The sequence below is a fragment of the Trachemys scripta genome, chromosome 1 (genome assembly GCF_013100865.1).
Source record: "Trachemys scripta elegans isolate TJP31775 chromosome 1, CAS_Tse_1.0, whole genome shotgun sequence".
Classification (NCBI taxonomy): Eukaryota; Metazoa; Chordata; order Testudines; family Emydidae; genus Trachemys; species Trachemys scripta.
Genome location: NC_048298.1, coordinates 8,331,230 through 8,344,559, shown reverse-complemented (window position 1 = coordinate 8,344,559; position 13,330 = coordinate 8,331,230). Strand labels below are relative to the sequence as shown.

Here is a 13,330-nt window from a genome sequence, read left to right as displayed (position 1 = left end):
TCAAAGTTACTTTAGTACAAATAATCATGAACCCAAGCCTGGCTTTATGATTTTCCTTTTCGAACGTCCCTTTCACTGTTTGCTGCAAGCCGTCCCTGCTCAAAGAGCGTTCGCTATTACGTCTACTTTAATACGGGGGCTGGCATCGATTTTGCCCAGATCAATTCAGATGAGAAAAGTGATTTGGACCAAATTAAATGCAGAGGATGCAGCCATGCAGATGAGCCGCACTGGGACAGCTCTGCTCTAGCACTGAAAGACCCAAGATCAGCCTGTGCACGGGAAGTCAGGCTATGACTGGGTACCAAGAGCTCTCACCCGCTGAGTCAACCAGCAGTTCGCAAGTTTAAATCCCTCTCCAGGGGTCAACTGCCCATGACAGCTGGGCAGTCTACATGGCCCTGAGTCTGATCTAAGCATGGTGTAACTCCAGTGACGATCTGCTGGTTTTACACAGGAGTAAGTGACATTAGAACATGGCCTGTTGGCTTCTGAGGGCACTTTTACCTTGAGCTAGTCACTAGGTGGCCCAGCCTCATGTTGCTCCCTGTCAGGGGGATGGCGAGTGCTTGCTGAAGGGGATGAAGCACTGCAGGCAGCTAGCTCTGAATGCTGGCGAATCTATCAGCCAAGGGACACTTGGTAAATGCAACAGGATAGACAAATGCCTAGCATGACCCAGGATTGCCCCCAGAGATTATTGTAAGTGGTGGGAGGTCATGGGAGGTGGAATCAGGCTCCAAACCTACTCCATGTCTTGGGCCCAGCCGAGAACGTGACTCACACACCCTCTGTAGGGGCCGAAGGCTGAGGGGCCATAGGCACCTGGAATACTCATTGAGCCAACGGGTCTGCAGGGGGTCAGCCTCTCTCTGGGTTTGGCCCTACCTCTAAGGCTAGGAGCCATTACATGGCACCGCTGGGATAAAGGGAAGTAGCAGGACAAAAGGAGAGGAGTGTTGTCTAGTGGTTAAAGCAGGGGATGGGAAATCAGGACTCCTGAGTCCTATTCCTGGCTCTACCACGGATTCACTGGGGTAACATGAATTCCCCCTCTGGCCAATTCAGGAGCAGCATAGCCAGCCCTCCGCAGCCAGGAGACCCACCAGGACTTAATGGCCTGGTTCTGCTGTCACTTACCCTGGTGTAAATTGGGAGCAGCTTCACCAGCCAGTGGTGTTACACCAGTAAGTGAGAGAAGAATTTGTTCAGTAGCACCTGGGGTTTCAGAAGCCACAAACACAGTACAGCTAAAGTCAGTGGGAGCTGTGAGCACGCAACATCTCTCAAAAGGAGGGTCATTTGGCCTGATTTTCAGAAGTGCCAGGTAGCCCCAAACCCCAGGGATCCCATGGCAGCTGGAGGTGCCTGTGAGGCTATTGATGATGTGTGTCCGTGCAAAGGTAAAAGTGAGCAAATCACGGGGAGAGGGGCCCCGTAGTATGAAAGAATCGATGCCAAACTCTCTGAGAAAAGCCTGGGCCAGTGTCAGCTGGTGTCCCCTGCAGCAGAGATCTTCCCTAAAAAGCCATCTCTGTGAATAGCAAGGTAAGGCAGGAGGCACTAAGAAGCTGATGCTAACCTCCTAGCCAGTTACAATGACCCTTCCTAGTTTGCACCCTTTTAATTTCGCTCCAGAATCACCCAGGGATGTCTCCAGGTTTTATTTGTTATGGGTTTGTTTGGTGGTTTTTTTTTTTTTTTGCTTGATGTTCCAACATCCGGACGTGTGGTTTCCTTTGGCTGAGACGTGGTTTTAGGAGAAGGAAGCTCATTTCTCCCTCCCTGCCCCCTGGCTCCTTCGATCGCTGCTCCTCACAGCAACAAGCCCTGATTAAACCCTGCCCCTGTCAGTCTCCTCGCCCTGCACAGGCGAATCTCTTCTCGCTGCCTTGGCTGGCCCGAGCGGTGTCACTCCAGATTTAGCTCGACATGAACGCTCTGGGAGCTGGCGCAGAGCCTAATCGAGAGTGGCTTGGCCTATTATACCGGCAAGGCGGAAGGTATGGGGTGGGAAAGGAGGACGCTGGCTCTTGGTTTATTGAAAGCGACCTTGGAGCTTTCAGGGTAATTTCTGCACCAGTCCCTTCTGCTAGGCACACAGACCTTCACAGGCTAAAGGGATTGATGGCATTTTGCAGGGGCTTGTGGGTAATAGAAAAACAATCTGTGCCTTGATAGGTGTAGTTTATTGCTGTGCTGTTGTGGAGGCAGAGAAGAGGTGCCAGGGAAGCCGGGGAGTGGGTTGAGCTCCTCATCGCCACCAACCATCAGGGGAGAGGACCCACATAGCAGCAGATGAGGAATGTCACCCTGAGATTCCCTGGGACTTGGTTGGGGGAATGCATTGGTGGGTGGGCTGAGGCAGGCCTCTGTACCTGCCTTCGCTTCCCTCGCTCAGAGTCTGGGCCTGATCCCAGCAGAGGCAGAATGCCATCAGCTACTCAACCCTTCTCAGGCTGTGCTCAGCATCCAGTGGGATCAGGGCCTTGCCCAGCAGTGCCAGGGCCAGGTTAGGCCCAGTAAGTGGAGTCCAGCCACTCCCCTGGGTCAGCAGCCTCTCTCTGTGACTCGCTGTGGAGAACACATCAAGGATGGCTCCAGAAGGCTGGGGACATCTGACATTTTGAGGGCAGGTGTAGGGGACATCTGGTTTCTCAAGCAGCCTCGTGACTGTCACTCTTCATGTCAGCGGAAGGGCAACACAGCTGCTCCCTGCTTCCTCTCTCAGTGAAAATGGGCCTGCCAGAGCCTCAGGTGCAGTGTGAACAGGCAGCTGGACTCTGAGGCCTCACTCAGTGCTAGCTGCCTGTTGGCAACGAGCATGCAAGGCCATGGGGCCTGGCTGAGTGAGAGTGTGGGTGTTTCACAGGGTCTGGAGCTGGTAGTAAGAACAAATCCTCTGCTCTTCTCTGGGGCTTTTCTTCCAAGGGTTTCACAGAATCGTAGGACTGGAAGGACCTCAAGAGGTCATCTAGTCCAGTCCTCTGCACTCAAGGCAGGACTAAGTAACAACTACTAGATCATCCCTTGCAAGTGTTTGTCTTACCTGGTCTTAACAACCTCCAATGACGGAGATTCCACAACCTCCCTAGGCAATTTGTTCCAGTGGTTAACTACCCTGACAGGAAGTTGTTCCCAGTGTCCAACCTAAACCTCCCTTGCTGCAATTTATACCAATTGCTTTTTGTCCTACCCTCAGAGATTAACAAGAATATTTTTTCTCCCTCCTCCTTATAACCTTATATGTACTTGAAAACTTATCATGTCTCCCCTCAGCCTTCTCTTCTCCAGACTAAACAAACCCAGTTTTTTCAATCTTCCCTCATAGGTCATGTTTTCTAGACATTGAATCATTTTTGTTCCTCTTCTCTGGACTCTCTCCAATTTGTCCACATCCTTCCTGAAATGTGGCACCCAGAACTGGACACAATATTCCAGCTGAGGCCTAATCAGCATGGAGTAGAGCAGAAGAATTACTTCTCGTGTCTTGCTTACAACACTCCTGCTAATACATCCCAGATGATGTTGACTGTTTTTTCCATTAGTGTTACACTGTTGACTCATATTTAGCTTGTGGTCCACTATAGCCCCCAGATCCCTTTCCGCAGGACTCCTAGGCAGTCATCTCAAAGCACTTTGCCAACATCAATAGGGTGTTGCTAAAGTGACAGCAGGGTGTTCCCAGTCCCTGCTGCCCCAGTGTGCTCGACTCACCTTCCACCCCATGGCATGGCAGCTAGGTGACCCACATCCTTAATATCGGAATGCAGTGTGGGGCCTGGTGTGCAATAGGAAATCGGTGACAATTCCTAGATGATGAGTGCCCGTATAACAGAAATTATCCCTGCCACTAACTGTCACAGCAGAGACTGGGAACCACCTGGATCTGGGAGAATCAACTTTCCTCTCCCCGCTGCAGGTTGGATTTGAGGCGCACTGGGCACGCAGGCTTGCTTGGGCTGCTAACGCTCTGCCTGTTTTGTGGCTAAACAGGAGACTCCAATCTCCAGAGCTGTCCCATAGCCCCTTTCACCAGCCCGGCCACGTTCCTTAACACCGCTCCCCTTCCCGGCGACAATACTCACATTGACGTGTTCTTTCCCACCATGCTTGGCCCGGATCTGAGGGTTCTGGATAAGGTCCAGGTGAGTTCCCCACACGGCTATGGGGGTGTTTCCACTACAGAACAGAAAGAAGGAACAACAAGAATTACCTGTTATCAAGGCCCAGAAGTGAATGTTGCAGTGATGGGTGATCTGCGAATCCCTTGGACAGACGGGCAGAGAGGGGCTCCCACACCACTGGTCTGGGAGGTGATGCCCTGTCTAGCAGGTCCAAACATTCACACGAGCATTTCTGCTGCCACGTCACATTGCAAACCCCCGTCTGATTTGCTGCGACTCCCAGGTACTCCCCTCCCAGCTGAGCACCTGTGGCTTGGGTTCTCTCTCACTACAGGTCTTAGCTGCATCTCTCCAGGGTGCATCTTGTTCTGTTGTTTCTGGACAGGGGACTCAAACTACTTTGAACACTAGTACTTGTGGCACCTTAGAGACTAACAAATTTATTAGAGCATAAGCTTTCGTGGACTACAGCCCACTTCTTCGGATGCATATAGAATGGAACATATAATGAGGAGATATATATACACACATACAGAGAGCATAAACAGGTGGGAGTTGTCTTACCAACTCTGAGAGGCCAATTAATTAAGAGAAAAAAAACTTTTGAAGTGATAATCAAGCTAGCCGAGTACAGACAGTGTGATAAGAAGTGTGAGAGTACTTACAAGGGGAGATAGAGTCAACGTTTGTAATGGCTCAGCCATTCCCAGTCCTTATTCAAACCGGAGTTGATTGTGTCTAGTTTGCATATCAATTCTAGCTCTGCAGTCTCTCTTTGGAGTCTGTTTTTGAAGTTTTTCTGTTGTAATATAGCCACCCGCAGGTCTGTCACTGAATGACCAGACAGGTTAAAGTGTTCTCCCACTGGTTTTTGAGTATTTTGATTCCTGATGTCAGATTTGTGTCCATTAATTCTTTTGCGTAGAGACTGTCCGGTTTGGCCAATGTACATGGCAGAGGGGCATTGCTGGCACATGATGGCATATATCACATTGGTAGATGTGCAGGTGAACGAGCCCCTGATGGTATGGCTGATGTGATTAGGTCCTATGATGATGTCACTTGAATAGATATGTGGACAGAGTTGGCATCGGGGTTTGTTACAAGGATAGGTTCCTGGGTTAGTGGTTTTGTTCAGTGATGTGTGGTTGCTGGTGAGTATTTGCTTTAGGTTGGGGGGTTGTCTGTAAGCGAGGACAGGTCTGTCTCCCAAGATCTGTGAGAGTAAAGGATCATCTTTCAGGATAGGTTGTAGATCTCTGATGATGCGCTGGAGAGGTTTTAGTTGGGGGCTGAAGGTGACAGCTAGTGGTGTTGTGTTATTTTCTTTGTTGGGCCTGTCTTGTAGGAGGTGACTTCTGGGTACTCGTCTGGCTCTGTCAATCTGTTTTTTCACTTCAGCAGGTGGGTATTGTAGTTTTAAGAATGCTTGATAGAGATCTTGTAGGTGCTTGTCTCTATCCGAGGGATTGGAGCAAATGCGGTTATATCTTAGAGCTTGGCTGTAGACAATGGATCGTGTGGTGTGTCCTGGATGGAAGCTGGAGGCATGTAGGTAAGTGTAGCGGTCAGTAGGTTTCCGGTATAGGGTGGTATTTATGTGACCATCGCTTATTAGCACAGTAGTGTCCAGGAAATGGACCGCTTGTGTGGATTGATCTAGGCTGAGGTTGATGGTGGGATGGAAATTATTGAAATCATGGTGAAATTCCTCAAGGGCTTCTTTTCCATGGGTCCAGATGATGAAGATGTCATCAATGTAGCGCAAGTAGAGTAGGGGCGTTAGGGGACGAGAGCTAAGGAAGCGTTGTTCTAAGTCAGCCATAAAAATGTTGGCATATTGTGGGGCCATGCGGGTACCCATAGCAGTGCCGCTGACTTGAAGGTATATATTGTCCCCAAATGTGAAATAGTTGTGGGTGAGGACAAAATCACAAAGTTCAGCCACCAGGTTAGCTGTGACATTATCAGGGATACTGTTCCTGATAGCTTGTAGTCCATCTTTGTGTGGAATATTGGTGTAGAGGGCTTCTACGTCCATAGTGGCCAGGATGGTGTTTTCTGGAAGATCACCGATGGATTGTAGTTTCCTCAGGAAGTCAGTGGTGTCTCGAAGATAGCTGGGAGTGCTGGTAGCGTAGGGTCTTAGGACAGAGTCTACATAACCAGACAAGCCTGATGTTAGGGTGCCAATGCCTGAGATGATGGGGCGTCCAGGATATCCAGGTTTATGGATCTTGGGTAGCAAATAGAATACCCCTGGTCGGGGTTCTAGGCATGTGTCTGTACGGATTTGTTCCTGTGCTTTGTCAGGGAGTTTTTTTAGCAGATGGTGTAGTTTCTTTAGGTAATCCTCAGTGGGATCAGAGGATAATGGCCTGTAGAATGTGGTGTTAGAGAGCTGTCTAGCAGCCTCCTGGTCATATTCCAATTTATTCATGATGACGACAGCACCTCCTTTGTCAGCCTTTTTGATTATGATGTCAGGGTTGTTTCTGAGGCTGTAGATGGCGTTGTGTTCAGCATGGCTGAGGTTATGTGGCAAGTGATGTAACACGGCTGTTACTCTGATACTTTGAACACTGAGGCCCCCGCCCTCCGGTGCTCTCCTTCTCAGACCTGTCGCCTGCTTTACATTCACTTACTAAACATTTATTGCAAAGTGTGTGAATGAGTTGATTGTACCCGCGTGGCCGCAGTGATCTCTGGAGATGGCAGAATCGAAGAGTATCTCTATATAGCAGCTGGGAGGTGTCATTCCCAGTGCGCAGAGACATACCTGCACAAGCGGTGCTCGCACTAGTGCCTCGACGTTGCAGTGACACGGGCAGTGACTCGGGCTAGTCGCCTCAGTATAAACCCGCCTGAACCCCTCGCTATGTAATCAGACCAGCCACCACCTGCCACCATGGCCACACTGTTCTTTTTAGGTGCTAGCTTCAGCAGAGCTAGAGTGGGTCTGTCTACCCATCTCCCGGCTGCTGTGCAGACACGCCCGAAGAGAGAGGCTCCAACCGCAGCATTCAGTTTGAATCCATGGCTCTGGTCCATCCCATTGGAGAGAGGAGGCAATCTGCAAAATGTCCATTTGGATCTAGGTTTGGCTCTCAAACCCATGTCCACGCTGCGATCCAAGACGTGACTGCAGCCTGGGTAGACATACCAGTGGCTAGCTTTACTTGTGTGTAAGGTGGTGTTCACACCACACCAGCCCTGAAAGCTGAGGAAAGGGCCTATTAGTGTGTTTAGGCTGGAGAAGCAACCCCTGATTGGAAGAGAAAGCTCAGCTGATCAGAGCACTGACAGGCCCCAGCCTCAGGCATGCACCGCAGCACACTTCTCCCTGGTCCCACCACCTTCTGCCAACTCTTCTGTGGCTGATCTCAACCAGGTCCACCTCCCGCCCCTCTGACTGGCTTGGTCCTTCTTTCCACCCCTTCCCCTCTGTCTCGCTGACATCTTCACTCAGCCTCCACATCTTCCCCCCGGGCTTTAGGTCAATCAGGATTTTCCCCAGCTGGAATCCCTGAGCATCCCACTTGGCAGTAGCTCAGAGCACAGTCACCCTGGGCCATGGGATGGTGAACAGTGTCTCTGGTTTTAGAAGTGAATGGAGACTGTTCTGTGGTGGCAGATGACAGAAAAAGGAACAATGGTCTCAAGTTGCAGTGGGGGAGGTCTAGGTTGGATATTAGGAAAAACTTTTTCACTAGGAGGGTGGTGAAGCACTGGAATGGGTTACCTAGGGAGGTGGTGGAATCTCCTTCATTAGAGGTCAGGCTTGACAAAGCCCTGGCTGGGATGATTTAGTTGGGGATTGGTCCTGCTTTGAGTAGGGAATTGGACTAGATGACCTCCTGAGTTCCCTTCCAACCCTGATATTCTCTGATTCTCTCTCTGAGACACTGGTAGCTCTGTAAGGATTTCCAGCACTCCCTGGCCTGGCCCGCTGCGGAGAGCTCTCTGCCTGACATTAAATGGCCATCTCAATCTCTCTCTTCCTTTATTGTGCATGCTGAGAAATGGAAGCGAAGACACAATGGGATGTTGAGGTCGTGACACTGCATTAGCTGGAGAGATGATGCCTGTCTCTACATCTCACTTCCCAACTCCTTACTCTCCCCTCCCCACCCCACCTCTCGCTCGGGGCTTGGCTGGGCACATCTCGCCTATGGCAGATGGGGGCGTTGCTGACAGCTTGTGTGTCAGATAATGCTGGGGTCTGGGATTTTTCTCAAGTGCATCCCTGACTGGACGGGAGGCTTTGTAATGTCTTCTTTACTCTTCAGAGCCAACTGATGCTGAATGTAACTCAAATCAACCCCAGACCATCTGTTTTAATGTAGCCTTGTAAAATTCTACTCACCCAGCGTGAGTCTTTTTTTTTTTTTGGACGGGTAAATCAAATAAGATCCGTTTGTTTCTATTATTGCCATGGAAAATGGCAGGTGAGTGGAATTTGTGCCTGGCCTGGTACATTTTCATGATGACTTTGCAAGGCTGGTGTAATGACACTCATTCAGCCTTCAGAGATCTTAACTCAGAAGTCAGGGACAAGGTGAAGAGAGACCCATAAGTTGCTGTGATGAAGCGTATTGCACGATAAATCTCTCTCATCTGGCACCCTGCCCTCAAGCAGTGGCCAAAACCGGCTGCTTAGAAGGTGACCTTTCCCCTGCCAAGAATGCAAAACTATACTAGAGGCAAGCAGGAAAATTCTTCCCTGACCTTGGCAGTTGATCAACTTACAGCCTCAAGCATGGGGGTCAATTAAACCATTCTTGATTTTGCTCGAAGAGCCGCACATGTCACCATACAATGATCCAGCCCTTTCTGAAAGCCCTGCTTTGCTGCTTGCCTCAATGACTCCCTGTAGCGGAGAGTTCCAGAGGTTTGCTCCACACTAGGAAAAGAGATGCTGAGATACGGAGCTAATGTAGGATGCTCTGTCCTGTCCCCCTTCACCGTTCTCCAAGGCTTTGACCTCAAGAAGAGGCTCAGAAGTGGAACTGAACGCAGGACTGAGGTGCACTGGATGCATTGTATTAGATTGCCACACTTGCTGGCACTGGGCCTGACTCAATGTCAAACTGAGAAGTGGATAGTGAGGCCAAGTGGTTGGAACAGCAGGGGTCACGCCTAGCGGTCAGGCTGGGGACCAGAGCCAGGGTCAGAGCAGGAATCAAGAACTGGGTTGGAACAAGGCCAGGGCAGCAGCAGGCACAGGCTGGAGGAGGAGCAGCGTGTAAGACCCTCCAAGCGGCGGGGATACTCCGGGTGAGGTAGTGACGTTGAGCAGCCTGGAGTGGCTGTTCTCAATGGGAGCCCATATCCCTGGCCTTGGGGACTCCTGTGGATTGGCTGAGCCCTGGCAGATAGACGTGCAAGCTGCGGCTGAGGGATAGCTCATCAGCTCAGCGGCGCTAACCTGGCGGGGCTCAGCGAGCACTTGTCAGGTTCAGAAGTGACTCATTACACTCAAGCCATTGCTGTGCATCTCCACCGAATGAACACTGGAGATTCCCTCCGACCCAGCCCCTTAGAACAGCGAGGGGCAGAGGGACTAACTGGACAGCGAGATGCATTCGCCATCTGTCCGTGCTACCCAGCTGGCAGCTGAACAGACAACACTGGTCTACAATTTTTGAGAAGTCGTCTGCTTCAGAGATAAAATGTGCTATTTATTATGTATTTTGATGTGCTGAATTCAAATGTGACAATTAAAACAACTGATTGGCTACTGTTTCTAAGATATTTAAGTTTTTATCTTTTATGTCTATGTATATTGTGTAGATAGTAGAGTTTTAATCATAAATTGTAAACCTAGGTCTTTTCATGTGTTTATGGTTGCTTTACATGATAATATTTCACCTGTCCTGTTTATGTAACACTTTAAAAATCAGCAAAAGGGTTATATAAATAAAATTTACTATGAAACAAAAGGCAAAAAACTATTCTGTACATAGTTTAGTCCTATTCAGTGTCTCGGCGCTTCTTGGCTTGTCTCTTGTATTCATTAAATGGAGCATCTCTTGTCACTGTCCAGCAATAGTCTGCAAGCATTGATGGGCTCCATTTGCCCTGATAGCGTTTCTCCATTGTTGCAATGTCCTGGTGAAATCGCTCGCCGTGCTCGTTGCTCACTGCTCCGCAGTTCGCTGGAAAAAAATCTAGATGAGAGTGCAAAAAATTTATCTTTAGTGACATGTTGCAACGAAGGCTTTTGTATGCCTTGAGGAGGTTTTCCACCAACAACCTGTAGTTGTCTGCCTTGTTGTTTCCAAGAAAATTTATTGCCACCAACTGGAAGGCTTTCCATGCTGTCTTTTCCTTGCCACACAGTGCATGGTCAAATGCATCATCTCGAAGAAGTTCACGAATCTGAGGACCAACAAAGACACCTTCCTTTATCTTAGCTTCACTTAACCTTGGAAATTTTCCACGGGGGTACTTGAAAGCTGCTTGTGTTTTGTCAATGGCCTTGACAAAGTTCTTCATCAGACCCAGCTTGATGTGTAAGGGTGGTAACAAAATCTTCCTTGATTCAACAAGTGGTGGATGCTGAACACTTTTCCTCCCAGGCTCCAATGACTGTCGGAGTGGCCAATCTTTCTTGATGTAGTGGGAATCTCTTGCACGACTATCCCATTCGCAGAGAAAACAGCAGTACTTTGTGTATCCAGTCTGCAGACCAAGCAAGAGAGCAACAACCTTCAAATCGCCACAAAGCTGCCACTGATGTTGGTCATAGTTTATGCACCTCAAAAGTTGTTTCATGTTGTCATAGGTTTTCTTCATATGGACTGCATGACCAACTGGAATTGATGGCAAAACATTGCCATTATGCAGTAAAACAGCTTTAAGACTCGTCTTCAATGAATCAATGAACAGTCTCCACTCATCTGGATCGTGAACGATGTTGAGGGCTGCCATCACACCATCGATGTTGTTGCAGGCTATAAGATCACCTTCCATGAAGAAGAATGGGACAAGATCCTTTGGACGGTCACGGAACATGGAAACCCTAACATCACCTGCCAGGAGATTCCACTGCTGTAGTCTGGAGCCCAACAGCTCTGCCTTACTCTTGGGTAGTTCCAAATCCCTGACAAGGTCATTCAGTTCACTTTGTGTTATGAGGTGTGCTTCAGAGGAGGAGGATGGAAGAAAATGTGGGTCCTGTGACATTGATGGTTCAGGACCAGAAGTTTCATCCTCTTCCTCGTCTGACTCAAGTGAGAATGATTCTGGTGCATCAGGAACCGGCAGTCCTTCTCCGTGGGGTACTGGGCGTATGGCTGATGGAATGTTTGGATACGCACAGTCCACTTTTTCTTCTTTGACACACCTTTCCCAACTGGAGGCACCATGCAGAAGTAACATTTGCTGGTATGATCTGTTGGCTCTCTCCAAATCATTGGCACTGCAAAAGGCATAGATTTCCTTTTCCTGTTCAACCACTAGCGAAGATTTGTTGCATAAGTGTTGCAGCATATGTGTGGGGCCCACCTCTTGTCCTGATCTCCAATTTTGCAGCCAAAATAAAGGTGATAGGCTTTCTTAACCACAGTGGTTATACTGCGCTTTTGTGATGCAAAAGTCACTTCACCACAAACATAGCAGAAGTTATCTGCACTGTTCACACAAGTACGAGGCATCTCTGTTCACTTTGGCTAAACAGAAATGTGTCCCTTTGCAAAATCAAACACTGACAAATAAGAGAGCACGACACTGTATGATTTCTAGAGCTGATATAGGGCAATTTGTTCAGCAGAGTGATGTAAGCTTTGTTATGATTGCATCATCCATGACTTCTAGGAATAACATGATGTAATTCATATCATGTATGACGCAATACCAGCTTCAGATTGCATCATTCATTGTTTTGCCTAAAAAGCAAGTACTGTCCAAACCCAGTCATAGATTTATTCATAGATCCAGTCAAAGATGTATTTTAGTCATTTCTGGTTTAAATTGAGATCCATTCCCTTTATAACTCACTTATGCTCCGCCATTCCCAAGTCAAGGGTCGTATATACTGACCCAATAGCATATCTTGAAAACTAGAGCCAATCAACAATTTTAAGCATCATTTTCGTTCTCAGTGACCCAGAATTAGTAAAGTTTGACTACATTTATTTCAGAAGCATTTTGGCTGTAGATGATTGCAATCCGTCCGAGGGCACCACAGGTTTTAATTTCTTTCAATAGCAATGGAGCACTGGACGGTTCAGGGGAGCAGGCCCTGGGACAGGCAGTCTCTCCAGTCCACAGCCTCCACACAGCTCAGCCAACGCACCTCAAGCTTCATCTGCAATACCATCTGCTAGTCCAGTGGTTACCTACCCGCAAGCTGTGGCCGCCAATCAGCTTGGACTGTACAATGGTTCTGGGAGGAGAACTAATGTACTAAAGCAGAGGTGGCTAACCTGAGCCTGAGAAGGAGCCAGAATTTACCAATGTACATTGCCAAAGAGACACAGTGATACGTCAGCAGCCCCCCAGCAGCTCCCCCCACCCGCTCCCAGCCCCTCCTGCCCACCGGCAGCCCCGCTGATCAGCGCCTCCCCCTCCCTTCCCGCACCTCCGGATCAGCTGTTTCGTCACGTGCAGAAGGCTCGGGGGGGGGGGGGGAGGAGCGAGGGCATGGCAGGGGAGGGGGCGGGAAGGGGTGGAGTGGGGGCAGGGCCTGTGGCAGAGCCAGGGGTTGAGCAGTGAGCACCCCCCGGCACATTGGAAAGTTGGCGCCTGTAGCTCCAGCCCCGAGTCGGTGCCTATACAAGGAGCCGCAAATTAACTTCTGAAGAGCCGCACGTGCTCCAGAGCCACAGGTTGGCCACCCCTGTCCTAAAGGCCCCAGGATCAGCCCCACCAAACTCACTCTAGGTCAGCTCTGCATCACCACTTCCAATCCAGATCTGGCTGGGAGCAACCAACAAAGGGGTGCGTGCTTGGAGGTGCATATGAATGGAAGAAGAGGACTCAGACCAGGCCCTGGTGGATGGGGTGTGCCACCATCACAAAACACCAGAGCTGCCACCCTGGTTGGCACCCGCAGCAGTAACTGCTAGGTCTCGATGGGCCAAGAGCAGACACTGTTCCTGGCTCTCCGTTAAGCGCAGAGAGTCCCATTTCACATCACAACTCGACTCGTGCTAACTAACCCTCTTGTTGGCAGCTTCAGCAGAGAAACCCAGGAGCAA

General features: G+C 49.4%; 1 protein-coding gene across 1 annotated transcript in view; it reads right to left on the bottom strand.

Moving 5' to 3' along the window:
* The window catches only part of PLXNA4 (plexin A4), a gene marked incomplete in the record, with an annotated part of 626,278 nt that overhangs the window by 81,707 nt on the left and 531,241 nt on the right, over positions 1-13,330 (bottom strand). The window contains 1 exon segment of the mRNA XM_034764290.1: positions 4,089-4,182. Coding sequence (XP_034620181.1) covers positions 4,089-4,182 — 94 coding nt within the window.